General features: G+C 54.8%; 2 protein-coding genes across 3 annotated transcripts; both read left to right on the top strand.

Moving 5' to 3' along the window:
- The first annotated feature begins 442 nt into the window (after positions 1–442).
- Positions 443–9416, top strand: RAB4B (RAB4B, member RAS oncogene family). Of its 2 annotated transcripts, XM_005890606.2 has the most exons (8): positions 443–608; positions 1820–1900; positions 2165–2279; positions 3801–3863; positions 3947–4101; positions 5708–5803; positions 5894–6024; positions 9014–9416. In XM_005890606.2, exons 1-7 carry the CDS (start codon positions 593–595, stop codon positions 6007–6009), a joined length of 642 nt encoding a protein of 213 aa, XP_005890668.1. In that variant the 5' UTR covers positions 443–592; the 3' UTR covers positions 6010–6024; positions 9014–9416. The 2 variants fall into 2 exon arrangements, with proteins under 2 accessions (XP_005890668.1, XP_070243770.1); XM_070387669.1 differs by lacking the exon at positions 1820–1900.
- Positions 9417–10831: 1415 nt separating this feature from the next.
- Positions 10832–19968, top strand: EGLN2 (egl-9 family hypoxia inducible factor 2). The gene is made up of 6 exons (XM_070387667.1): positions 10832–10977; positions 12037–13091; positions 18096–18215; positions 18658–18794; positions 18971–19038; positions 19336–19968. The coding sequence occupies exons 2-6, from the start codon at positions 12273–12275 to the stop codon at positions 19389–19391; spliced, it is 1200 nt and encodes a 399-aa protein (XP_070243768.1). The 5' UTR covers positions 10832–10977; positions 12037–12272; the 3' UTR covers positions 19392–19968.
- Positions 19969–26810: the final 6842 nt, after the last annotated feature.

Below are 26810 nucleotides of genomic sequence, written 5' to 3'. Positions count from 1 at the left end.
AGCCAATGGGACCATGAGGAAGACAAATCACAGAGCAGAGGTTTTCTGGGTTCTCTGAGAAGACTTTCCTCAAAGGGAGGTAGGAAGTTAGTTTGTGTGTACCATCCCAGTTTTCATCCTTCCTGCCTTTGAGATCAGTACTCCCAACTCAAGGTAGTTCCTCTTCCAGGCTCTGTCAATCTTACATTTATCCCCTTCTTTGCATCCGTATCCCCGCCCCCAAGTCCGCTCCTACCCAATCTGGAATCGACTCTGCCCCTGGGCTCCTGACCAAATCCGTTTCTGAGCTGGGCGAAGCATCTGTGGCACCACCAATCGCTCATCTTGGTCCCGCCTGCTCCTCTCACCACCAATCTACGCCTTTGTCCCGCCCCTTACCTGCCGATTCCTCCAATCCCGGCCTTGGGGAAGCGTTCCCTAGTATCCCGCAGCGTTAGCGGGTCGCGCCGGAGGGGGGTGGAGGCGGAAGTGGCGGCGCCGGCCCCGGGAGTAGGAAGGAGCCGGGGCTGCACCCCGAGCAGAGCGGCTGCCAGCCGAGGAGCAGGCGCGGCCGTGTCGCCATTTTGCGGCCCTAAGCGGCCGCGACCAAGTCATGGCTGAGACCTACGGTGAGGGTGGTGGGCGGACACTGGGTCTGGGGTCTGGGCCCAGGAAGGATGCGGCCTGTGTATGGGGCGGGGCCTTATATGTCAGGGGGCGGGGCCTGGTATTATGGGGCAGAGCCTAGAGCATGCTGGGAGGGGTTTAGTGGGTCTGAGGCTGAGCTTAGTTAATTTGGGCGGAGCCTGAGGGTCTAGGGTGTGGGCGAAATCTGGGGCGGGATTTGAGGAATGCAGTGAGGATGGGTCACGGTAGACCTTGAAGGAAAGGATGATCCTTACTGTGTCTGGGCAGAGCCTGAGTGGATGGGGCGGAGCTGACTGTGAATGGCAAGGATCGAGCTCGATGGGCTGGGGGATACTGAAGGGATGCTCTGGACCCTGGGATTACCCTGGGAGAGGGCTGGAATGCGGTTGCGGGTGAGTTGTTCTTTAACTAGGGGGTGGGACTAGCGTCAAGGGGTGGGGCTTAAGCTTGAGACTAGCAGTAGTGCTTCGGACTGCGGGAGAGAAGGAGAGACAGAGTTGGAAAATCCGGATGTATGGATGGGTAGAAAGTGGGAGAACAGGGTGCAGTAGAAAGAACAATGGATTAGGAGTCAGAGGGAGCTGCATTCATTCAACGAATAGAGAAAAGCCGAGGGAACAATGCAAAGACGCTGAGGTAGGAAACAGCTTGTCATCTTCACGGAGTAGATTGCAGGCCAGAGGTTGGAGTGCAGTGAATGAATCAGAAAGTGGTAGGAAGCGAAGTTGTGGGGCGGGGTGGCGGGGGGGAGGAGCAAGGACAAAATTGTAGTCCTTGATAAAATGGTTTTCAAGAGGCTTTAGCAAAGTAATAGTTACTTGAGACTCTGGAGCCAGTTGGTCTGGGTTTGAATCCCAGCTGTACCTAGCAGTGGGATCTTGGGCAAGTCAGTTAACCTTTCAAGACCTCCGTTTTCTCATCTGAAAAATAGGGATAATTATTAGTATACCTCCTTCACAGAGCTTTCTTGAGGATTAAGTGAGTTGTTGATGTAAGTAAAGACCTTTACTTCTGCTGGGTATGTGGTAAGCTCTCTGCAAGAATTATCTGTAATGGTTGTTACCCACAGTTCTGTATCTGCTTGTGTCTGTTGTGTCTGTTTCTCTCCCTGTAATTGTGATGTTCTGCTTTCCATCTTTCCATGTCTTTCTCTCCGAATGGGTTTTTCTTGAATTTGGCTCCATCCCCTCAGACTTCCTCTTCAAATTCCTGGTGATTGGCAGTGCAGGAACAGGCAAATCATGTCTCCTTCATCAGTTCATTGAGAATAAATGTGAGTTTCTGGGAGTGGTTCTGGGTGCACTAAACCATGGACAGGGCCATGGTGGAGGCAAGTAGGCAGCTGTTGGGCAGGGGTGGGGCTGGCCTTAGGTACAACTTCATTGCTGGCTGCCAGGTCCTTGCTTTGGTATACACTCTTTGCGAGGTCCACCTTGAGCCTCAGTCTACCCAGCAATGAGAATGGGTTTGCATAGGCCTCGGAGGACAGGGAATCCTCTGAGCGCCCTCCTGTCTCTTCTCTCCCTCCCTCTCCCAGTCAAACAGGACTCCAACCACACAATTGGCGTGGAGTTTGGATCTCGGGTGGTCAACGTGGGTGGGAAGACCGTGAAGCTACAGATTTGGGACACAGCTGGCCAGGAGCGGTTTCGGTAGGTGGGCTGGGCTCCCAGTGAGAAAGCGTGGGGGAAATGGGAGGAGACAGGAGGGAAAGAGGCATGCAGAGTTACCTGGAAACATAATGACGGGAGCAAGGACCCACTGGGGGTGGGCAAGGTAGAGAGAGAGGGCAAGAGAGACTGTGATGAGCAGGTCCATGTAGTCAAAGAAAGAAGGTGTCTTGAAGAGAGGGTGGCAGACAGACAAAACGAGATTGAGAAGGAAGCATGATTAAGAGTGAGAGGGCCAGGGAGGGATGACCGACCCTAGCGAGACCCTGTGGGATAGACCCATGTGGCTGGAAGGATGGAGACTTGTCCCCAGGGAGCAATAAGGCCTGGAGAGGAGGAGATGCTTGGGGTGGGGCAAGGAGCAGAGAGTAACTGAAAATGACTGAAACAGAAAAGGAAAGTTGAGAGTCAGGAAGGCAGAAAAAGAGACAGACTGAGAGAGAAGGCAAGATTAGGACGCTCAGAGGTGAGAGACAAAGACAGGGAGAATGGGACAGGTGTGGCCAGAGAGATGGAGAAATGGATGTTTTGGGGGACAGGGCAATGTGGAGGGCTCAGCACACAGTATGTCTTCAGGAAATGTCTGTAGAAAAGGTGATAGACACATGGAAACCCTGAGTGAGAAATAGCCAGCAGAGAGAAACGAGGAATCCAGCTTCTGGGAAAGGGTGGTCCCTGGTCAGCACTGAGTAGCTGCTGAGTTAATATTCATGCGAGAGTTCATTGTGTGAGCTGCCCAGAGACAGAGAGAGGATGGAGGAGAGAGAGGTGTGCCACTGCGCCAAGATGGCAGTAAGTGCTCTGTAAATGGTTGTGTTGTGATTGCACGAATTCCAGAGGGATCCAGCCTGGCGACACAGTGAGGAGCAGACAGTTAACCACCCTGGGAAAGGGCCCCTCCCCCCGCCCCAAACAGCAGGAGAGGGCCAAATGGATGTAGTTTCGTAGTGCTTGGCCAGGACTGGGCAAAGGGGGAATGACAGAAAATGTTGAATGAACGGGAAAGGATGAATGAAAGGGAAAGGATGACAGAGCCAGAGCAACAGAGATGGAGAGAAACAGAGTTAAAGATACATACACATACAAGAGACAGAACAGTACATACCAAGGAAGAGATGCAGAAAGACAGGGACACAGAGAAAGTCAAAAGGAGGGAGAGGGAATTCCCTGGTGGCCCAGTGGTTAGGATTGGCACTTTCACTGTCGAGGTCCCCAGGTTCCATCCCTGGTCAGGGAACTAAGATCCTACAAGCCACACGGTGTGGCCAAAGACAAACAAATAGTAGGGAGAGACTGTGACAGAGGCAGGCAGCCAAGATAAAGATTGAGGGAAGTAGGCTACCAGTGGGAGAAACTGTAGTGAGACCCAGACCATGGCCAGGTTTAGGAGGAGGGGCCAGCAGTACACGGGGGCCTCCAAACCACCAGTCTCTTTCCGCAGAGGGGGGCAGTCTTGGGGCAGACCCCAGCCTTGGGGGTGACTGAGTCCCCCTGGCCCCACAGGTCGGTGACACGGAGTTATTACCGAGGGGCAGCTGGAGCCCTGCTGGTATATGACATCACCAGGTGGGTGCACGGAGCGGGCGGGGTGGGGCCTGGGCTGCCCCCTGCCGCTGCACCTGCCTCCCTCCTGGCTCCCTTTTCCATAGCCGGGAGACCTACAACTCACTGGCTGCCTGGCTGACGGATGCGCGCACACTGGCCAGCCCCAACATCGTGGTCATTCTCTGTGGCAACAAGAAGGACCTGGATCCGGAGCGTGAGGTCACTTTCCTGGAGGCCTCCCGCTTTGCCCAGGAGAATGGTGAGGGCTAGGTGGCGGATCAGTGGGGCAGGGGACCAGCAGAGGGATGGGGGGGCATTCAGGGGGAGCCTGTGAGAGCCCCCTAGCTCTCTGTGGCTCTGCCCAGCAGGGCAATGTGCAACTTTAGAGGTCTGCGTTCAAATCTGGTTGTTGGCCATGTGCGGGCTATATGACCACTCTGTTTCCCCATCTGGAAAAATGGGTCCCCCCCTGGACCACCTCCCTTAACTATCGCACACTCTGCTTCACAGATGGTTAAAGGGAGGTGGTCCAGGGGAATTCTTGGCACGGCTTGGATGAATGGGTGCTTCATGAATGTTGGCTGCTAAGAAAGTTTCAGCCACCATGGGGAGGCAGCATAGAATATTGGTGTAATGTGGGGACTGCAAACTCTGATGGCCATAGGGGACAGGCACATTTTGTGAATAAGGGAGAAGGGGCAGGGGAGACCCTCAGGTTAGCAGGCACTGACATTAGGGGAATGGACAAGACTGATAGCCACATTGAAAGGTATGCAAGTACATTATCATTAAAAAAAACACAAATAGCAAATGTTGGCGAGGATTTAGAGGAAATAAACCGCTGGTATGCTGTTGTTTGGAATGTAGGCTGGTGCAGGCACTTTTGAAAACAGTATGGCAGTTTCTAAGAAAACTAAAATTGAACTGCCACGTGACACAGCAATCCCACTCTTAGGTATGTATCTTTAAAAAAACAAAAAATGGATTCAAAAAGATACCCCAATGCTCATAGCAGTATTGCTTATAATTGCCAAGATACGGAAGCAACCTCAGTGTCTATCAATGGATGAATGGCTAAAGTGGTATATATATACAGTGGAATACTATTCAGCCATAAAAAAGAATGAAGTAAGACCATTTGCAGCAACGTAGATGGACTTGGAAGGTATTACTAAGTGAAGTAAGTCAGAGAAAGACAAAATATTGTTTGGTATCACTTATATGTGGAATCCAGAGAATAAACTAGTGACTACAACAAGAGGTATGCAGGTCTAAACTCATGTGAAAACGTCATGTTGGCCCACATCTGCTGACTTAGGCTCTGTCCATGTTCCTTCTTTTTTGTAACCTCTAGGTTTAGAGGATTTGCTATCAGAAAGATGTGGGTTTGAATGCTGGCTCTGACTTACTGTGAGGCCTTGTCACATGGCTAATGGGTGGACTATGAATGGGGCCTGTGCTAGATGGTGCTGGGGACACAGTGGTGAAAACAGCCCTGGGCCCAGCTCTCATGGTCTCACAGCCCAGGGCGGAGGGAGGAGGACCATTTCCAGAGAGTGACAGCCCAAAGAGGTCAGGGCTGGGAAGGGGGAGGCGAACGGGTCAATGAGAGCCCAGGGGAGGCACCTGATTCATCCTGGGAAGTTAGGAGGACTTCCTGGAGGAGGAGATAGGAGCTGAGTTCTGAGAAGAGCTCAGTGGGTACCTGGGGAAGTGGCCTTTCATGGCAGGGAAACACATGTACGGAGGCTCGAAGTGAAGGCTTGAGGGACAGAATGAGAGGTAGCAGGTCAGAGTCTGAGTGGAGATTGGGGACTGATTGAGGCCCTGACTGTCTTGAGTGTCTGTCCCCCTGCCCCCTCCAGAGCTAATGTTCCTGGAAACAAGCGCTCTCACCGGTGAGAATGTGGAGGAAGCATTCCTGAAATGTGCCCGCACCATTCTGAACAAGATCGACTCAGGTGAGACCCCCAACTGACCGGACTGGGAGTGGAAGGAGAGCCCAGAGGTTTCCAGGGACTGGTCCTGACCTCTCCCTTCCCTCCCCACAGGTGAACTGGATCCCGAGAGGATGGGCTCCGGCATTCAGTACGGTGATGCCTCCCTTCGCCAGTTGCGGCAGCCTCGGAGTGCCCAGGCTGTGGCCCCTCAGCCCTGTGGCTGCTGAGACCTGCAGAGTCAGGTGGGATTCTGGGGACCTGGGAGCTGCAGGGCTGGTCTCCCAGCAATGGGGAGGACAGAGCAAAGACAGCAACATAGAACAGGAGACACAACCAGGAAAAAGGGCCATCTTCTCAGACACAGGAGATCCACCCATTCTTCCCATCCCACTGCCAACTCTCTGCCCTGCATCTCCGACCCTCCCATTCATAATTCCTCAAATGTCTGTTGAGCACCTACTATGTGCCAGACCCTGTTCACAGCATGGGGGATAACATCAATGGGGAAAACAGACAAGAATGCCTGCCTTCGTGGAAGAGACAGACAATAAACAAGACCCAGGAGCAAACTGTATAACAGCCAGAGATAAAGGCTATGGAGAAGAATCAAGGAGGGTGGGGAGGTGGAGGAGTAGACGGTCAAATGGGATGATGAGGGGAGGGCTCACTGCGAAGGTGACATTTGAGCAAAGACATTTGAGCAAAGGTTGTGTGGGGACCTGGGGAAGTGTTATAAGCAGAAAGAAGAGCCAGTGCAAAGGCCCTGAGGTAGAGTCCTCCCTCCCCTGGGGGAGGAAGTCAAGGCCACTCCAGTGTGGCTGCAGTGGAGTGAGTGGATGTGTGTGTGTATGTGAGTGTGTTGGAGGGTAGGTGAGCAGATGAGGTTGGGGTGGAGGAAGCAGATGAGTGAAGGCCTCGTGGGCCATGGGGAAGGCTCTGGCTTATACAAGCAGAGAAGGGACAGGATCTGATTCAGGTGTTCATAGGGCCCCTCTGGCTGCAAACAGACTGTGGAGGGGTGGGGGGGTGTGGGCAGGGGTGGTTGCCCAGTGACCAGTGAAGAGGCTACTGCAAAGTCAAGACTGTGGTGGACAGGACCAGGGTGGGGGCAGAGGAGGGGTGGAAAGGTGAGTTAGGTTAGATCATCTTTGCCTCCAGCTGTGTCCCCTCTTGATGTAATCACTTCCTAAAGCACGAATCTGCTTCTTCCCTCTGTTCTTCTGGTAACCTCCCCGCCTCCTCCAGGAAGCCTTGCTTGTTCTCCTATGCTTGGTCCAAAGTCCTTGGCAGGCTTGACAGACTTGGTCCCATCCTCACCTCTCTGTGGGTGACTACGTCTTGACAGTTCTTGTCTCTCTGCTTCAAACCCACTTGCCACTCCCCGCCCTCCAACCATTGGCAGCTCCAGGATGGCCTTGGAGCAAAGTGGTTAGACCTTGGACACAGGTACTTTGAGAGCAGGGCCAACATAATTTCCAGATGAATGGATTTGAGAGAGATGAGTCAAGGGTGAGCTCTTGGAGCGGGGCTCCTTTCCTTCCAGGCCTCTGCATCAGCCATGCCTCTCCTACCTCCCTTCTCAGGCCAACTCCCATTCATCATCAGGTCTCTGCTAAAATGTCTCTTCCCAAAAGGGGTCACTCTCTCTAGATGGGCAGTCTCACAACTGCCCCTCCTTTTTATTATTATTATTTCCTGTTTTTGGCTGTGCTGAATGGCTTGTGGGATCATAGTCCTCCAACCAAGGATGGAACTCGCCCTCAGTAGTGAAAGCGCCGAGTCCTAACCACTGGACCACCAGGGAAGCCCCTGTCCCTCCTTTTTAAAGTGTTCAACTCTGTCCCCTCCATCATTATTTATGGTGTTTGTCTCCCCCATCTGAGAAGGTGACAAATCACAGACTCCAGAGCTGGGCTGCCTGCATTTATACTCCGACTCTCACTGCATAGTTGCGTGACTGTTGGCAAATTATTTAACGTCTCTGGGCCTTGGTTTCCTCATCTGTAAGTGGGGCTAATAATAGTACCTACCTCAAGTGAGTGTTGAGAAGATTAATTAAGTCAAGTCATGTAAAGTGCTAAGAACAAGGCCTGACAGTAAACTAAGACTCAATAAACTAAAGACTGTTTATTATTTTTTTTTCTTATCCAATTTAAGGACTCTGGGCTGTGTAGAAACAGATGGGTGTGTACTCTTCACCTTAGGACATAATTTGAGTCTGTTTCAGGGTTTTCTCAGTGAATCAAATCTAATAAGAGTGCATTTTCAAACTGTTGATTGCACTCTACAGGAGGAAATACACTTTGTATGTTGTTCTAATGCAGTCACACACACAGAAAACTAAAACACACATTTTCTTCATACTACTATTCTTAAAACAGAGGTGAAATTCACATAAATTTAGCTATTTTAAAGTGTACAATTCAGTGGCATTTAGTACACTCACAAGGTTATGAAACCATCACCTCTGTCTCATTTCAAAGCAATTTCATCATTCTAAAAGGAAACCCCATACCCATTAAACATTGACTCTCTGTTCCCCCTCCAGCTTCTGACCTACACCCACTTGCTTTCTGTGTCTATGGACCAACATTATTATGAAGCACTCTGGTATTTTTTATTTTATTCTATTTCAATGAAAAATTGCTCAAGGCACACCAAACTGATTTCCTACCCCACTTATGCAGTTGTGCACACTGGAATCACCTGGAGAGTTTTAAAAGCTACTGGTGCCTGGGCCTTACCCCAGAGATTCTGAAGTGATCTGGGTATTTCTAGAAGCTCGCAGGTAATGCTGTCTTCAGATAACCACAAAGCAAGAACCGATTGCCAGATATATCTCTGACTCGGGAAACACTGGAATGAGACCTAGAGTTGAGGTGGTTCAGGAACATAGAGGAATGAGACCTAGAGCCAGGGTGGTCCAGGAACACAGAGGAACACAGAGATACAAAGGTGGGGACACAGAATGTAGACAACGAGACACCCCTCTACAGACTCAAGGAGACAGCTCTCTGAGGCAAATACACGGGGGAATGCGGGTGCCCTCAGAGTGAGAGCTGCACATTACCTGCAGACAAGAAACAGAAAGTCAGAAAATTTAGCAGGTTAGGGAGAAAAAGTATAGACAGAAGGGCACAGATAGGAAGGCAGGAAGATACCCAGAAAGGAGACAAAGCTGCAGCTGACGGACCTGGGATCCCCCCAGTTCACCGCACACTTTTCTTGCAGCTCACCTGCTCTCCAGGACCAGCCCTATCCTTCCGTCTGGGGCCCAGACACAGGCCCTGGGAGGCCGAGCCCCTCACCTGCCCTCGCCCCAGAGAAGCTGCCCTGCCACCGGTCTCCCTTCCCTGGCCTGGTGGGGCCTGGCTGAGGGGCAAGACTGAGCCATGGGGGAAGGGGGATTCTCTCCGTGCCTGCTGCTGCTTCCTCTGTCTTGGCTAACCCCTGTTTTCCCTGAACCCCTAACTCCTCTTTGAGCATACTCAGAGAGTTCACAAAGCCTGAGACCACGGCCATTTGGTCTCAGCATCCCTGGCCCTGCCATTGCGAGTACGTGTTATTTATTACCTGGAGGCCTGTCCTGTTCCAATGCCCCCCCACCCCCCATAAAGCATTGTTTACACCTGTGTCATAGCCTCTGTCATTTTGGGGTGGTGGGGAGGGAAGGGAGGCAGATGAGGTCCCTGATTATGTTTGGAGTCCATGTTTTAGGGTTGGACATGGTGTGGGGGTCCACCATGACTTGATGGCTCAGGTGTCTGTTGTGGAGGAATGCCCACATATGTAATACGAAGGTTCCTCTGTTTGTGATGGGTGTGATGGGATCTGTAGGAATGGGTGCCGCTTGTGTGTGTGTGACACTTTGCTTGTGAGTGCTCTGTGCCCTTGGTGATTGTGTCTACAAGGGTGGTGGTGTTTGGGACACCGAGGCTAGGGAATGAGAATTCAGGCCTGTGGGTGAGCCCTGGGTCTGCCCAGTGGGTGATACTTACGCATTTCTGATGCCTGAAAGTCCGAGGCAGTGTCTAGTTAGTGCTTGACTGTGCATATGTGCCCCTGAGATCTGTGTGTGTTTTGGTGTGTATTTGGCTCTGTTGACACACCTGTGTGTGACCATGAACCCTGTGTGTGCCCTTGAAGACTCTGTGGTTTTTTGTACTACCCTAACCCCCATGCATACTTAAGATCAGTGTGTTACCTCCTGTGTCCAGGTGGACCGCTGACACCTGCACGGGCTCTGCCAGGGACTGGTGCCACCCACTGAGGACACTCCCAATGGCTCTCCCTCCCCCAGACTGGCCTTAAACCATGCTCAAGGGAGGCCCGAGGCCCTGCTCAGCCTGGGGGCTGGTGGAGGAGGTGGGGCATTTTAAATGACCTTATCTGCATTTTATCCCCCTAGGTCTGGTCGTCCAGACTGTTCAAAAGACTCTTGAGACAGTCATGCAAATGTCTTCTCTGGCTTTCCTAGCTGGTTTTATTCGGACTCCACACAGTTGTCCCGAAGGGGCAGGGCAGAGCGGGTCAGAATCTGCACATCCCTTCTAGTCCTCTCTCCCTTCTCTCAAGGACGTTCCGCTTTTTTTTCTTCTCCTTTATAAAATGTCCCTATGTAAATTACTTGCTGTGCAAATTTACATACATTTCCTAACTATTTGCCCAGACGCTTCTCAGTCCTAAATCTTCGGCTGTGAGAAGGAGGAGCTGTCCATGTTAATAACATCCATGATCTATCTACATGCCACTCCCAGACCCCCGCTACTCATCCTCCCGCAGCGTTCTCCGCTCCAAGGAGACGGGCCTGCCTGCCTATGTAAATAGGCTAATTTACATGCCCCTCCCACTCGCTTGGCTTCGTACGCCAGGCCCCCCGGCCCTATCCGGCCCTTGCTAACTGCGTTCCTCCTCTCGCACAAAAGGGGCGGGGCGGAGGGCGCCCAGAAGCCCGGCGTCACCGTCGGATCCATTTATTTCCCCTTTCTCCTGGGAGAGGGTATTCGGAACTCCGTCGCCCCGCCCCGCGCGGCTCGCGCCTGCGCCTGTCCGTCTCCTCCGCCCGGACGCGGTCACGTGTCCACCGGGCGAGGCGGGGGCGGGGCGTCGCGGGTGGTGGGGGCGGGGTATGGCGCGCTGTGCGGCGCAGGGCGGCTGGCACAAACGGCGGCGCCGGGGCCGGAGGAAAAAGCTCGGTGAGGAGAGCCCGGGAAGGGAAGGGAACGAGGCGGAAAAGGAGTTGGAGGTCGGGCGCCGGCGCGAGCCGGGCGCGGTGTGGGGGGCGCGCGCCCGGCACCGTGGCGGAGCGCTGCGACCCCGGGGAGGGGAGGGGAGGTGGGGGTGGGGCGTGGGGGAGGGAGCGCGCGCCGGGCACGTCGCGCGCCGGCCGTTGGGGGTGTTGGGGTGGGAGCCGGGGGCGCGCGTCGGGCGGAGAGGGGAAGGGGAGGGGACGCGGGGTCCCAGCGGTCCCTAGGCCTTGCCTTCGTGTCCTGCTGCGCCCCGAGGGGCCTCAGGGCCCGCACCGAAGGGACTTGGGAGGGGGGCTCTTTCCCCTCTCGTCCTGTCCCCAAGTGCGTGAACCCTCCTCCACCCTTCCTTCTGTCGCCGTGGACCCTGCTCCCACGACTCCCTTCCGTCTGTCCGTCTCAGGACCTCCCTTCCGTCTGGGTGTGTGTCAGCCCCTAACGGGCTTTCCTCCTGTTGGGCTCAGGTCGACCCCTCCACCCGGTTCTGCCCGGCTGTCTCAGGCCCACTCTCTCCTCCGCTCTGTTATTTTTTCTGTTTCGGGACCCCCCCCCCACCCCCTCCAGTTTCCACGGTCCGTAGATCCCCACCTTCTTTCTGTGTTTTCCAGGCTGATCCGCCCGCCCCCCCCAGTCCTCCCCGTTTGTTTCTAACTTCTAGTTCCCCACTGCGCCACCCTTTTCTACTAAGAGTCCCCTCCTTTACTTTTTGTTTGTGGGTCTGTGTCTGAGGATGTATTTCACCCGTAGTCCCCACTGCAGTCCTCTGGCTGTGGGTCACCTACCCAGCCTTACTTCTCCAGCTGTCCCGTTTATTGCCCCTTGTCTCGTGACTCCCCCCAAGTCCCAGAGTCTCCGCCGCCCCCACTGCCCCTCCAGCCATGACCTCAGGTTTTGGGGTCTTTGTAGCTAAGTCTGTCTTGCTCTCTACTGCCACTACCACTGCCCCTGCTCCCCTCCAGTGCACTTGCCTGTGTAGCTCTTCTCACCTTCCGTTTTTTTTCTCTCCAGCCACTGTGACAGGTCCCTTCCCAAGCCCCTAGGGACAGCAGAGGACTTGGGGACCAGCGAGCACCCCCAGGGCGAGAGAAAAGCCTCTACCACCTGCCCTGCCTCATCCTGCCCCACGCCAGGCCCAGCCGCCCCAGCCCCCGGCTGCATCAAGTGGAGGAGGAGGAGGTGGAGGAGGGTGGCACCATGGGCCTGGGCCGTGCCCTCCATGCCCGGGGGATGAAGACACTGCTGCCATGGACAGCCCGTGCCAGCCCCAGCCCTTGAGTCAGGCTCTCCCTCAGTTGCCGGGTTCGGTGTCAGAGCCCTTGGAGCCTAGCCGGGCCAGGATGGGGGTGGAGAGTTACCTGCCCTGTCCCCTGCTGTCCTACCACCGTCCAGGAGCGCCCACTGAGGCCTCGGCGGGGAGTGGGACCCCCAGAGCCACAGCTACTTCCACTACAGGCAGCCCCCTGCGGGAGGGCTTCGGTGCCCAGGATGGCGGCGAGCTGCGGCCGCTGCAGAGTGAGGGTGCTGCGGCACTGGTCACCAAGGGGTGCCAGCGGCTGGCAGCCCAGGGCGCTCGGCCCGAGGCCCCCAAACGGAAGTGGGCAGAGGATGGTGGGGATGCCCCCGCACCCAGCAAGCGGCCCTGGGCCAGGCAGGAGAACCAGGAGGCGGAGGGGGAGGGCTGCAGCAGTGGCAGTGGCGAGGCCAGCGCCGGGCTGAGGGAGGAGGTGCTGCCCGCGGCGCCCGAGCGCCTGGCCCTGGACTACATTGTGCCCTGCATGCGGTACTATGGCATCTGCGTCAAGGACAGCTTTCTGGGGGCGGCCCTGGGTGGCCAAGTGCTGGCGGAGGTAGAGGCCCTGAAGCGGGGCGGGCGCCTGCGAGATGGGCAGCTTGTGAGCCAGCGGGCTATCCCGCCACGCAGCATCCGTGGGGACCAGATTGCCTGGGTGGAAGGCCATGAGCCAGGCTGTCAAAGCATCGGTGCCCTCATGGCCCATGTGGATGCTGTCATCCGCCATTGTGCTGGGAGGCTGGGCAGCTACGTCATCAATGGGCGCACCAAGGTGAGGCCGCAGGGACCTGCTGTGAGGGGTGGTGGGACGGGGCCCCCAGGCACTTGGATGCCTGTTCTGAGCATCAGTGGGTTTGGGGACAGGCTTCTGGGGTCACAAAAGAGTTTAGGCAGCCCTGGTGCAGGGAGTGTCAGAGCTCGCTGTGGGCTCTTGTGCCCTGTGGGCCTTAGTTTGTGCACCTGCAAGCTGTGGGTTTGGCCCACAGTCACCGCGATTCTTGACCTTGCCGGGGATCCTCTCAAAGACCCTGAAGAGAGGTGCCGCCATTCATAGCCCTGCATCTGTGTCTGAGCCCTGGTGGGGTCAGCAGCCCCGTGATGTCTGTTCATGGGCCTTAGAGCAAGCAGACAAGGTTTGTGTCTCTGTCTGCCCGTCTTGTGTTCTTCCTGTTCCCTTATTTTTTCATCCATCCAAGTGTATCTAGGCCATCCTGTCCACTGTGCATGTCTTGTTTGTCTAGTCTGTCTCCCAGGTAGGAACCGGGAGGGGTGGGTGGCAGTGGTGAGGTCCGTGCCAGGCTGAGGGAAGATGCCCAGCATGCCTGGTGCTGGGCCGCACTGCACCCTGTATGCTGTACTGTGATGTCTGCCTCACGCCGGCTTCCCAGGGGTGGCTGTGCGCTGGCTCAGGTGGAGGTCACGACCCCATCCCGCCCATCCCGCCCCATCCTAGTCCGTGTCCTCCATCTTCTCTGTTCTGTCTGTCCCTCACTTCATTCCTGCCTGGCTCTGGTCTGTTTACTTGGTCTTCTGTCTTTGGGTCTTCTCTTGACTCCCTGTTTTTGTTTTAGAGTAGTAGTTACTAATCTTTTTTGTTTTTTTTTTAATCTGCTCAAAACCAAACCCTGTCTTAAGAAAAATGCTCATTTGATTGGAGTTTATGGGCAGTCATCAGGCCTTCTGGGCTTCCAGCTGCCCATTCAGGAATCTGGGGTCAGGAGCCCTGCACAAGACAATAGTCCATAGGCCCTTTCAGCCTGCCAGCACATTACTTGTCTTTCATGGAGGGGTGTGAGGGCCCTGGCCTGGAGTTCATGGTTTGGTGGTGGTTGGACAAGGCACTGTAGGGAGTGCCCGCTGCCCTGCACCAGTGATGCCTGGATGATGGCACAGGCCATGCTCTGCCCTCCAGGCATGAGGCTGTGCTCCTGGCGTCCCCGCCCTCTTCCCTCAGATCCCATCTTGGGTTCTGCCTCTGTGCAGCTTTCCTCTTAGGCAGGAACTGGCTCAGGGACCAGAGCTCCCCCCAGGCTGAAACCATGCTGGTCTCCCCACCCCAGCTGGAATTTGTCCCATTTTGCTGTCCCTCCTGTTACCTTGGTAGTTGAGAGCCAGAGGCAGCCCTTCAGGGGCAGGAGGTCAGTGGGAATCTCCCTAGCCACAGGGTGCCCAGCACCTTCTCCCCAGGGTCATCCATCCTTACAGGAGGGGGGTTAGGGGGAGACCACAAGAACTGAATAGCCCAAGGTGGGATACTTCTCTGAACCTCAGTTTGCTTATCACAGGATAGGAAAACCAGGTTAACTGCCTAGCTAGTCTGTGGCCACTTTAGGAAGGAAAGGAGAATACGTGAATCTCCTCATGAATCTCCTCTCCTTCAGTGCCTTGGATGTGGTTGGAAACAGGGCCCTGGAGGGGGTGGATGGCTGGGGGTTGAGACTTTTTTAGCGCTAGGAGGTAAGAACAAACCTGGCTGGACTGAGAAGGGAAGGGAGGAGCCAACCCAATCACTGGAGTTCCTCTCTGACTCTCCCCTGCCCCGGTGAGACAGCAGCTTCAGCTTCCTCACCTTCAGAGGGCAGCATCTGGGTTCTGCCCCAGGCTCTGGAGTAAGATGGGTGAGGTGCTGAGATGTGGTGGCGGCAGTGGTGGTGGGGGCTCAGGTCACCAGTGTGGCTGCGGCCAATCACAGCCCACCTCTCGGTGCTTCCTGAACTCGGCTCCTGTGTTCCTCTGCCTTCCTCCTCTCCCTGGTTCCTCTGCTCAGTTGACTGGCAGGTGGGAGGGATTTGATTTGCACTGGCTTCAAGGACTACCATAGGGGTCCCGGGGAGGCCCCTTTAAGACCAGTTTGGAGGTGGGGCCTGCTGTTGGCTCAGTCCTGGGATTCTGACTTGGTGGGTGGGTGGGTACTGTGTGTGTGTGCTTTGTGGGGGCTCTTGGCATGTTGGTTCTAGCTGTCCCTTATCCTAGCTGCCCCTTCCCGGAAATGGAAGTGTAAAGAACATGTTTCCATATTACTCTGCTTGTTGTCCCTTTCCCTTGAGGGCGTGGGAAGTAGATGCTTCTTAGGCCAGAGGATGCTTACCCCACCCCCCACTCCCAGGTGAGTATCCGTGGGGGGAAGGGTGGGGCCTTGAAGGGCTTGTTTCTGTGTCTCGCCTGACACAGGAGTCCTGCTTCATGAAAGACTACAGTGTGTGTCCCCGCCTGCGCGTGGGAAGTCCTGTGAGGGGCATGGGCAGGACACACGGAGGCCCCAAGGCCCAGAAGAAGAGTGCTTTCAGTCAGCAGCTCCCTTCTCAGCCCTGGGGAGCCTGGCCTGGCCCTGGGGGCCAGTGCTGGGTAAACAAGCGCCTGTGCCGACTGCACTTTGAGGGGGATGGCAGGGGAAGTGAGCCCAGGGGCCTTCAGTTAGAGGACTCCAGGTGCTCCTGGTCCCGAGACTGACTAACAAGGGGGGCCGGTGGAAGAGTGTTCCCGGCAGGTGCAGAAGCCTGGGGGTGAGCTCAGCCTGGTCAGGAAGAGTCAGGAGGACTGCGAGGCCGGAGGTAGTTAGGAGGCTGTGGTCAGGAATTTGTGTTCTCTGGGGATGCAGTGAGGAACTTGAAGGGATTTGAGCTGTGGTGAGGGGGGAGTAAAGGGTCTCTGGCAGTTGTGTGGGGAAAGAGGTTTCAGCCCTGGAACCCTTTGCCCACCCCATCCTCAAACAAAATTGGCAAACTCTTAGCTTGGATTCTGACTGGGGAGGGCTTGCCTGTCCCTAATCAGTGATTCACTGGTTCCAGGCCACCCCCCATTCTGGCCACAGCCAGGGATCCTTTCCTCTCAGTGAACTAGTTGCTCCCTGCACTTAGCCGTCTGCAGGGAGTGAGCGGTGCAAAGAAAGTTCTTTGGAACCTGGGGTTGTGGGGGCCAGGACCTTGCCCTCATGTTGCCAGAGAGAAAGGCACCCCACTGGGTAGCCATGGTGGTGGCAGTTGTCCTGGCCTCTTGCCCGGGGCAGGTGCTGTGGTGGACCAGGTGCACACGTTTAACACAGAGCAGTTTACTCTCCGCGCTGGGGTGAGCCCCGGGGAATAAGCTGGGAGGAGGCCGGAGGGGTTGAGTCAGCCTGGCCTGCCATGGAGTGCCTGGCAAGCCTCCTGGTTTTGGCAGCAGATGCCGATCTTTTCGATTGGGAATGTTTACCCCAGGGCTGTGGCAGATGGCCATGGCCCCCAGGTGTAGCTGAGCATTATGGGGAGCAGGGGCCAGCAGAGTCTGTCCTGGCATCAGTGTGGGACGAGGGGTCAACATAGAGGGTCCCCAGATGGGGAGCTTCATGCCAGTGTTTCCTCCTTCACCTTGTCCAGCCTTCCCAGTGGCTGTGGGCAGAGGACAGGACAGGGACCTTTCCAATTTCAGCCTGTGCTTTAATTGTCATGTGTCAGGCACTGTGCCGGGTGCTTTCCAGACATTTATGTCTCATTCAGCAAGCTATGAAGTAGTTGTTACGCTCCATTTCAGGGATGAGGAGCCTGAAACAGAGTTCAGTCCCCTGCCCAGCATTACAGCTCTTGAGGCCACAGTGAGACTTGAACCCAGGGGTTAGCTCTGTGGGAACACTGGGCCTTTAACTCACACCACACCTGTCATTTTGTGGATACAGGCCCAGAGTGGTCAGGCCCAGAGCTCAGCGTGGCTAGGCCTGGCTTGGGCAGCAGCAGCAGTCAAGGAGAGAAGGGGGAACCCTGTGGCTAGACCTCTTCATATAGAAACCATGGCCTGGGATGAGGCCTAACTCTTACGTCTGTGGGGGTCAGGAGCCTCCAAAGTCATATTCTCTGAGGGGTTCATGCTACTGCTGTGAACAGGAGGTGTTATCCCCGTTTGACAGATGAGGCATTTGAGGCCCGTTCAGGTGATGAGACTGTCCAAGGCTACTTGACAGGGTGTCCTTGGAGATGTGATTAGATCTCAGGTTCTAGTCATGTTATAGGTTTTGGAATTGTTGACACATGTAGGAGACTGTATCTAGCAGATACTCTTTGTCGTTATGATCAGTGCTGCTCAACATTGTGCAAATTAGAGTTACCTGGGAACCTTTAAAAATTCGAGGCTGCACCTGAGGCCAAGCACCTCAGAACCTCGGAGGTGGGCCTGGGCATCAGTGTCCCAGGTCATTCCAACTCTACAGCTCTGGGAGAGAACTCACGTGGGGCTTTGAGGCCACATCCCTGTATACCAGAAAACGTTTAAATAACATTTAAATTGGTTTTATTCTACTGAAATATTTGAGGTTGGGATTGGGTTATCTTAAAAAAACCAAACCCTCAGTCACTGAGCTGCATCTTGGTTCCACACTCGGCGCATGTGTATGCTGTTCAGTTGCCAAGTTGTGTCCGACCTTTTGTGACCCCATGGATTGCAGCTTGCCAGGCTTCTCTGTTCTTCAGTGTCTTGAGTTTGCTCAAATTCATGTCCATCAAGTCAGTAATGTTATCTAACCATCTCAAACTCTGTGCCCCCTTCTCCTTTTGCCTTCAATCTTTGTGTGCCTCGTGTGTGTGGGAAGTGGGCTCTTGGGGCCAGGAGCTGAGGTTTCTTGTGGATAGAGGCTTGGCTAAAAAGGAACGTCTGGGTGCTGGAACCCTTGGAGCCCCCAGGACCCTTGAGGAGAGGTGAGGGGCTGAAAGGGGTGAGAAAGAGGAGGTAATGGCTGGCTTGCTCAAAAGTCCCTGCTTGCTAGCCTCAGTAAACCCTCAGTAAACCCTATCTCCCTCATCTCTGCCAGGCCATGGTGGCATGTTACCCAGGAAATGGGCTGGGATACGTCAGACACGTTGACAATCCCCATGGCGACGGGCGCTGCATCACTTGTATCTATTACCTGAATCAGAACTGGGATGTCAAGGTAGGATGGTGGGGTGGGGTGGCATTCATCCACAGTCTTTTCCTCTCCCCGCTCAGCTGCTCGTATGGTCCCGGTCCTCTTCTCAACCCACTGGGGGGCGGTGTAATCTTTTAGGGGCCCTTCCTGGAAATGGCACCTCCTCTCCAGCCGACTGTGTGGTGGTGACTCCTGGTGTTGGGAAATGGTGCAGTCTGCCCAGCCCCCAGCCTAAGGCGCACTTCCCCCGCCCCATTTCCTGTCGTCTTTAGTCGCTTCCTGCCCGTTTCCATGGTGATGCAGACCCTGGGTTGTCATTCATTTTCAGAGTCTGAGTGGTGGGAGGGAGAGAGCTGTGCAGTTACTATGCCCCCTGGTGGGCCCTTGTGGGTTGGCTGTGCAAGGGGAGGCGGGGCTCCAAGCAGTGCTGGCCAGCCTCCTGCCTCATCCTCTGGCCCGCCCTCAGGTGCATGGCGGCCTGCTGCAGATATTCCCTGAGGGCCGGCCCGTGGTAGCCAACATTGAGCCCCTCTTCGACCGGCTGCTCATTTTCTGGTCTGATCGGCGGAACCCCCATGAGGTGAAACCAGCCTATGCCACCAGGTACGATCCATATTTCTGGGGATGTGCCCAGCTACTCTGCCTGTGCTAGCAGTCTTGTCAGACCCTTGGAGTGACTAGGAAGTGACGGAATGCCAAGAGGGGGGCGGCTGGGGGGTTGGAGATGGTGGAATTAAGTGTGATCTCTAATGGCCCTCTGGGGCTGCTCTGGTCCCCAGGTACGCCATCACTGTCTGGTATTTTGATGCCAAGGAGCGAGCAGCAGCCAAAGACAAGTATCAGCTAGGTACCTGCTTCCCAAATGGTGACCCCGCCTCTTAAGTCCTTCTGTTCCATGTACTTCTTTAGGCCTCAAGCTGTCTCATCAATCTCTGATGAATCTCATCATCTCTTGATGAATCTCAAGTCACTGAACCTTGCAGCTCATTTTTCCCCATCTTTGCCTACTTTCCCTAGACAGTTGACTCACCTGGTGTCCCCAGCATGAGCCCCATCTCTTCTGATGCTCTCCCGATCTTCCCAGTTTTCCTTGGCCTCTGTTCGTTCCCCGATGACTCAATCCCCTGTCCCTCTTCCTCTCCAGCATCAGGACAGAAAGGTGTCCAAGTGCCCGTGTCACAGCCGACTACGCCCACCTAGTGGCCAGTCCCAGAGCTGCATGGACAGACAGCCTGCCCTGGCTTCAGGAGAGCCCTGGGCCCCGGTGCTGCCAGTCTCGGTGCCTGCTCCTTCCCCGCCACCACCACTGCTTCTGACTTTGCCTCCGTCCTGCCTGGTGTGGAGGGCTCTGTCCATTGCTGAAGACCAAGGAGGAGGAGAGACCTCTACTGCCCTGGGATGGGGGCGGGGGTTGTGACCCAGACAGGAGCCAGTGTTGGGGCCTTCCGTTACTGGAGCTGGGGGCCTGTGTCCTGCCCTGTCTGGTCATGCCCCTCTCAGGTTTGGAGAGCTGGAAGGAGGCATCGCCACCTCCCGCCAGGACGCAGGATCTGGGGTTGGGGTGAGTCATAGCCTCTTGCTGGCAAAGGTTTGTGGGGGAATATCCCCAAGTCTCCCACTCCTCCAGCCTGGAATGTGAAGTGACTCCCCAACCCCTTTCACCATGGCACCTTTTGGACTAGGCTGCCACTGCTTGGGCAGGATAAAGGTGCTGGGAGGAGCATGGGTGTGCAAGTCCTATCAGCCAAGAAATAAAAGTTTACCTCAGAGCTGCACACATCTGACTCTCTTACTCCCTCTTTTTGAGAAGAGTCCTCCATCTGCGGTTCAGGCCTTTATTGACCGAAGAGGGTAAGGAGGTCTGAGAGCCAGTGAGCTGAGCTGAATCTGACTTCAGCGGGCCACGAGGCGGAGCTGGAAGGCTGGGGGCACGTTGCCCAGGCCAGTGCACTGCGGGGTGAGGTCTTGTGTCGGAGTGGCTCCCCACAGGGAGCAGGAAGAACCGCAGCAGAATGGAGGTGAGGAAGAGGAAGATGTCGGTTGGGGCCAGGCCTGCACCCAGGCACGTCCCCTTTCCTGGGGACATGGGTATGGAGTGAGAAACCCATGCGTGCCAGGGCATGTCCTGACTGGTCCCCTCCCTGCCCAGCCCAGACCTAGGGCAAAGGGCGTGAAGGCGTTGCTCTGGAACTCGCCCTGGTCGTTAGGAAGTTGGTGGGGTTGAAGCATTCTGGGTTCTTGAATTGGGTGGGGACCCAGTGTGTAGACACAAGCAGAGGAATGACAAAGGTGCCCTGGGGAGATGTGCCAAGGTTACTCAAAAAAGGCCCCAGTTAGAAGCCAATGTAAGGAATCCTTTGTGCATCAGCGGTGAATGCTCAGACCTGCTGATAGGCCCTCCCCGGCCCTGTGCAGGATCCCCAGACTCAGTGGGCACCTTGGGCAGGAAGTAGCCACGCAGGTGAGTGTCGCAGGTGAGAGCACGCGGGAGCCCAAAGGGCACCACACTGATGAAGCACTGGATCTCGTGCAGCACAGTGTTGGTGTAGGGCAGGTGCTCTCGGTCCTCCAGGGTTGGGGCACACATTCGGCCAACCATGTCATCCAGCTCAGCCTGCACTTTGGCTGGGGCCACCAGAGATGTGAACTACGCATACCGCAGCCTCCGGCCGACCCCAAACCCCAGCCCCCTCATCCATAGCTCTCCAGCTTGCAGACGTGCTACGAATGAGTATTTGAGCAGAATGAGTCCATAGCGCAGGGTGGTGCTTGTGGTCTCTACCACCAAAGAAGAGATTATGCATCGTCATCGCCAACGTCTCTGCCTGGAAATGGCTCTCAGGGTTCTCTGTTCCTGTGGGTACAGAAGATAGGTGCTGCTGCGTGCCAGGCGCCTGCTGGTGGGCGGCAGGGCCCTGCACCTTATCTATTTGATCCAGGAAGCTATCGATGAAATCGTGGGGCTTCCCAGACTACCGCGTCTGCTGGTGCAGCTGGATTTGCTGAGAGATGAAAACCCGAAGCGAAGTTTCGGAATATTCAGTGGTGTAGGCCTGGGAGCCAGTCCAGGAGGGAGGGGAAAATGTACATCTAGGGGGACAGGAAATCAATCGGACGTTGAACAAGACCATTAATTCCCTGTGGGGGGGTCTGGACCAGGACTTCGATGTTGTAAGTTGCGAAACTCTTCAATTCCAACATTCTAAGACTGCTCCATTCTAATGATCCATGCACTCGGGTTTGGCATAGACTGGGCACACGACCCTCTCACCTCGCCCCACCTGGAGCTCATGATGCGAAAGTTGTCATTGAAAAGGTCCAGGAACCTCAGGAACTCCATGTCCTCATAGCCATAGTGGTTCCCAAGGACCACGGAGCAGATAACATTAGATACAGCATTATCCAGTAGCCGCTGGGGGTCGAACGGGGCTCCTAGAGGTGGGAACATGATGAGGTCATACGCTGGGTGGTTCAGATCCCACCCAGCTCTTGGGTTATTGGCTTCGTTCCACCAAATGCCTTCACTTGGTCCTTTCTAGACCAGTGTCCACGCCCACAAATGGTCCCTCTCTTTTTCCAGGCCGTACCTCCAGTGGCTTGAAAATCACCAAGCAGACAAGCCGCCTCTTCCAGGACACGCTCTTCGATGGTCTGCGTACCCAAGCCAAACTCCTTAAGTGCTCCAAGTGCAAAATTGCGTAGCGTCGGCCAGCGCGGCCCTTTAGAAAACGCTATGCCTTGGGGGAGGTGTGGGGGGCATTGGGAAGAGAAGGGGTTGGGTGATAAGTTGGCTACGCCCCATCCCAGAAGCATCCCGCGATGGAGCCGACTTTCTCGCAACTCTTCGCTCTGCTTCTTTTCCAGATCTTTTGGATGCCACCCCAGTCTTCTCGGCCCTATCCACACATTGACCCCGCCTCTGCTGGTCCTGACCCCTGACCAGTGCTTGCTCTGTTTGGCTTTGACTCTTAGGCTCTTCTAGGGGCTGCACAAGGAACCAGTCCCCCCTACTCCCATTCGACCCCTGCAATGTAGCTCCGCCCCAACCTCTCCTCATTAGCCTTGACTCTAGGAGGCCCCGCCCCATTTCTCCGATCCAGCTTTTTTTCGCCGACTGGATATTCCGGGCCGCACTTCCGCCGCTCCCCGGCCCTCCCCCACCCCTGCCGCCCACCCCCGGGCCTCACTGTTTCCGCGTGTGAAGCGTTTGAAGACTGCCATGGCCCCGCGGCCGGAGAAGGCATCCGCTTGTAGTACCAGTGCGTCCCGCAGCGCTGCGTAGCGGCACAGCACCACTACAGGGCACTGGCCCAGCCACACCGTGAACACCGGACCGCAGCGGCCAGAGAGCTACACGGAGCCGGTGGTCAGCGGGCCCCAGTCTGGGCTCCTGACCCCTCCGCCGCCGAGACCCCAGAGCCCGACCCCCAGCTCCCTTCTCCTTCGGATCCAGGAGTCCAGCCCCTCTGCCTTCCCTCAAAATCTAGAAGTTCAGGTCCCCAGCCCCCTGCCCCCTCACCACTAGGTGTCTGGGCCCTCAGGACCCGCCCCCCTCCCCCTGCCGCTTTGAGCCAGAACAGACCTCTCTGCTCCTCTTCCCCTGGGACCAAACAGCTGCGGCCGGCCGTAGGCTCCCCGTCCCTCAGGACCCGGGAGTAAGGGTTGGCGTGTGGCAGCGAGACTCCGCCCTGAACCCGGAGCTCAGGCCCACTGTCCATTTTCCCTCCAGATCTAACTTCCCACTCCGTCGCTTCCTTCCCCAGGAAGCAGGACTCTAGGCCCTTCAACCTCTCTCTGGACTCGCTGGGTCTGAGCCCTCAGCTCTGTCTTCATTCAGGGAGCTAAGAATTCCAGCCCCCAGCCCCACTTCCAGAAATACAGAATTCTGACCCCGCCCCCCCCGCCCCCCCCCCCACCTGGGGCTTCCTCCATGAGTGCAGGGTCCAGGCCTCCAGACTCTTAACTGCAGCAAGCTCCCCAGCAGCCGGAGTGGAGTGGCCCTAGGAGGTAGGGCTCCCTGCCTCTGAGTGCTGCGTGCACCCCAAACCCACCTGGCTAGTGCCAGTAGCAGGACCAGCAATGACAGCGCTATAATGCCAGAGATCATCATGCCCTGACCCTCGATGCCCGCACCTCCTCATTTCTTCTGTTTTATTCTCCTGGGCTCTTGGGTGGAGCAAGGGTGGAAACTGAGTGTGGGAGAAGTGGGCACCTGCCAGCCTCTCATTCTGTAATTTGTCAACCCAGTTCTTTCCCTGTCATTGGTGTGCTTGGCTTTTCCTGGCCGTGTGTGTGTGTGTGTGTGTGTTTGCACGTGTGCACGTGTGCGCCTGCCTCAGCCTGTCTTATGCCTCAGTAGTCTTAACGCACTAGCATTTTCATGTCAGCACACCAAGGCAACAGGTACACCCTCCATAGCACCTTTGGGTCCATCTTACTTGTCCTGTAGTTGTGCATTCCTAAGTCCCCTGGACACCTCTGGGCCCATGAATGTTGGACCTTATACTTAAAAAAAAAAAAATTGGCCACACTGGGTCTTTGTTGCTACTAGTGGACTTCTCTAGTTGTGGCAAGCAGAGGCTACTCTCTAGTTGCAGTGTGCGGGCTTCTCATTGCAGTGGCTTCTCTTGCTGCAGAGCACAGGCCCTAGGGTGCCCAGGCTCTAGTAGTTGCAGCTTGAAGGTAGTTTCCCCGTGGCATGTGGGATCTTCCTGTATCAGGGATTGAACCTGTGTCCTCTGCATTGGTAGTCGGATTCTTAATCACTGGACTACCAGGGAAGTCCTGTACCTTGTACTTCTGATTCCTGAATACACCCTGATTCCTAAATAAACTTCATAAAATACCCCTAGTGATGTGTGCATTAGCCTGGCACTCCTGTGTGTTGGGAGCCGCATTAGACATTACTGACAAAATGGAGGCATGGCCCCAACCCCCTCTCCTCATCCCGCAGGCACAGTCCCAGGGTGAAGGAGTTAGGCCTTGTGATTCTGACTTGTTCTTTCCTTTCTTTGGTTGGGTTGGCTGGAAAAAATGTTAAGGTGCTTATTGTTCTTGAGAGAAGCATGAGAAACCACAAAGCTTTCTACAGTTGTGCCCAGAAAATAATCTATAAAGTAACCATTAACATTTGTTCAAGGATCTTTACAAAGAATGTTCCAGGATGAGCACATAGGCTGCAGCTTGAGGCCATGAGAAGGGTTGTTATCTGAGACCTGTTTGTGAGGGAAATATTTATGGCAAAAGAAGTTTGCTGAGCTTAGGGTTTAGGAGTAATTAAGAATACCTAGAAGCCTTTTTAGGAGATAGTGATCTTAAGCTGCTAGGGGCAAACAGGATTTAGAAAGATAAAAAATAAACTGAGGAATGTAACATGAGTTACAATGTAATCACAAGTTAAGTATAAGACACATAAGAGGAAGTAGATAATAGTGAAGCCGATTCTCCGCTGAAGCAGGAACTCTGTTTGTAGGGCAACAGTGATTTCTGGAGACAATAAATCTGGGTGGGGAAAACTAAAAATGTCAAATGTCTGACCTAATGCTTTTGTCAAAGTATAAAAGAAAACCTGAAGCTTAAACATGTAGTCCCATCCCTCAAATCAGAGGCTACATCATTGTCCGCCGACACGGCTCACCGCTTTAGGCTGATTCCCTGGCTGCTGGAGCTGGACTCCGGCACCTGCGCTCCATGCCTGTGTTACCTAGGGACTCAACACCTGAGCCCTTGTCAATTCCACACTCATTGCTCCTGGAGCCTTGTATGCTGTACCTGTCTTCTAGATGCTCACTAGGACTCCCCTAGTGCCATTCAGCCTGGCACTTCCATGCCTATCCTATGACTCCTGGGTACCTTCCCACAGTCAATCCCCCTGAATCTCCATACTTAGGCCCTGTCCTGAACTCCTCCATCTCTGTTCCCAATGTCCTGGCTCCCAGATGCCCCAAGTGTCCTACACTCTTGCTGCTACACCCCTGGTCTCCAGTTCCCCAGGTCCCTCAGTGGGCACCTCCACCTGAGGCCAGACCATGATGGCAGATAAACTTGCCCTCACTCTGGCTGGCCCTGGGAGTGTGGGCTGGGGTACGGTGGGGTGGGGCAGACCCAGGCCGGGGTGGGCCAGGGGTGGGGGATATGGCTGAGTCTGTACTTGGAACAGACTGTTCAGAAATGCGGCCCACCCTCCTGCCCACCCTGCCCTGCCGGACCCAGGCTTCCGCCAGGTGCCTGGCACAGGGCCCAGACCCAGGGTGATGATGGGGGAACTGTGCAGAGTCCAGAACGGGGCTTGCCTTCGGAAGTGTCTCTCACTCTCAATCCCTCTGCTTCTCTATTCATCTCGTTCTCTCTCTATTCGTCTCTTTCTCTGTCTTCCCATTTCTCTCTGTTTTACTTTCAGGGTCTGCCTCTGTTTGTGTCTGAAAACAAATTTTCTCTCTGGTGTGCTCTTTTCAGTGTCCATCTTTTTCTCTCCCTGAGCCTCTTTCAGTTTGTCTTTACCTTAATCTCCCTCTGTCTCTGCTTCCTCATCTCCCTGCATGTTTGTGTAGCACATCTCCCTACCTGTCAGCCTTTCTCTGTCTGGTGAATGGCAGAGGTGTAGGGACAGGGCTCTGCTTAGAGGTGCTGACCCTTCAGACAGCAGGGTTGCAGCAAGTGTGCCCTCCTGGACTCCACCCTCCAACATGGATCCTTTTTCTCAGGTTATTTTTAAGAAGTTTTTACTGCATTTGTTACACTATTGCTTCTGGGTGTTTTTTTTAATTTAACTTTTTTCGGGGGGTGCTGCACTGGGTCTTCATTACTGCACGCAGGTTTTCTCTAGTTACGGCGAATAGAGGCTACTGTCTACTTGCGGTCGCTTCTTTAGTTGCTGTGTGAAGAATCGAGAGCACAGGCTCAGTAATTGTGATGCATGGGCTTAGTTGCTCCGAAGCACGTGGGATCTTCGAGGACCAGGGATCAAACCCATGTCCCCGGTGCTGGCAGGTGGATTCTTAACTGCTGGCCCACCAGGGAAGTCCGCTTCTGTTTCATGTTTTGGTTTTTTGGCCACGAGATATGTGGGATCTTAGCTCCCTGACCAAGAATTGAACCCACACCCTCTGCATTGGAAGGTGAAGTCTTAACCGCTGGACCACCAGGAAAGTTCCTTTCAAGCTCTTTTCAAGAGCAGGCGTTTTGTTTTGTTCACTTCTGTATCCCCAGCACCTAAAATAGTGCCCAACACACGGTGGGCACCCAGTAAATGTTTGTTGAATGAAGGCATGGCTTTGTTTCATCCCTGTTTCTGTGTCTTTTTTTCTCTCTCTAATTCAGACTCTGTTTCTCTCAGTCTCTGTCTTTGGCTGAATCCTTGTAAATGTCTCTCTTCCTGCCTTGTCTCTATTTCATCTCTTGAGGTTTCTCTCCAGATCTCTTTTTGTCCTCTCAGATCGCTGTCTTTCTTCAGCTCTGTGCCTCTCTTAATTTCCATCTTGGCTTTAGCATCTCTTTGTCTTCCATCTGGAGAAGGCAATGGCACCCCACTCTTTGAACATCTGTCTCTCCCCATTTCTCAATTCCTCTCTTTCTCCTCCTCTGTCTCTCTCACTCCCAGTCTTTGATTTTCAGGATCTT

Source organism: Bos mutus, chromosome 18 (genome assembly GCF_027580195.1).
Source record: "Bos mutus isolate GX-2022 chromosome 18, NWIPB_WYAK_1.1, whole genome shotgun sequence".
NCBI lineage: Eukaryota > Metazoa > Chordata > Mammalia > Artiodactyla > Bovidae > Bos > Bos mutus.
Note: the sequence above shows the minus strand (reverse complement) of the source record. Positions and strands in the feature narration are given on the sequence as shown.

Bases quoted from the DNA above. Each gene is read 5' to 3' on its own strand.
- RAB4B (XM_005890606.2), top strand. The intron at 1,901-2,164 runs GTGAGTTTCTGG...TCCCTCTCCCAG, and splicing joins TCAGTTCATTGAGAATAAAT to TCAAACAGGACTCCAACCAC. The intron at 4,102-5,707 runs GTGAGGGCTAGG...TGCCCCCTCCAG, and splicing joins CCGCTTTGCCCAGGAGAATG to AGCTAATGTTCCTGGAAACA.
- EGLN2 (XM_070387667.1), top strand. From the start codon at position 12,273: ATGGACAGCCCGTGCCAGCCCCAGCCCTTGAGTCAGGCTCTCCCTCAG. The intron at 18,216-18,657 runs GTAGGATGGTGG...GCCCGCCCTCAG, and splicing joins ATCAGAACTGGGATGTCAAG to GTGCATGGCGGCCTGCTGCA. The intron at 19,039-19,335 runs GTACCTGCTTCC...CTTCCTCTCCAG, and splicing joins CAAAGACAAGTATCAGCTAG to CATCAGGACAGAAAGGTGTC.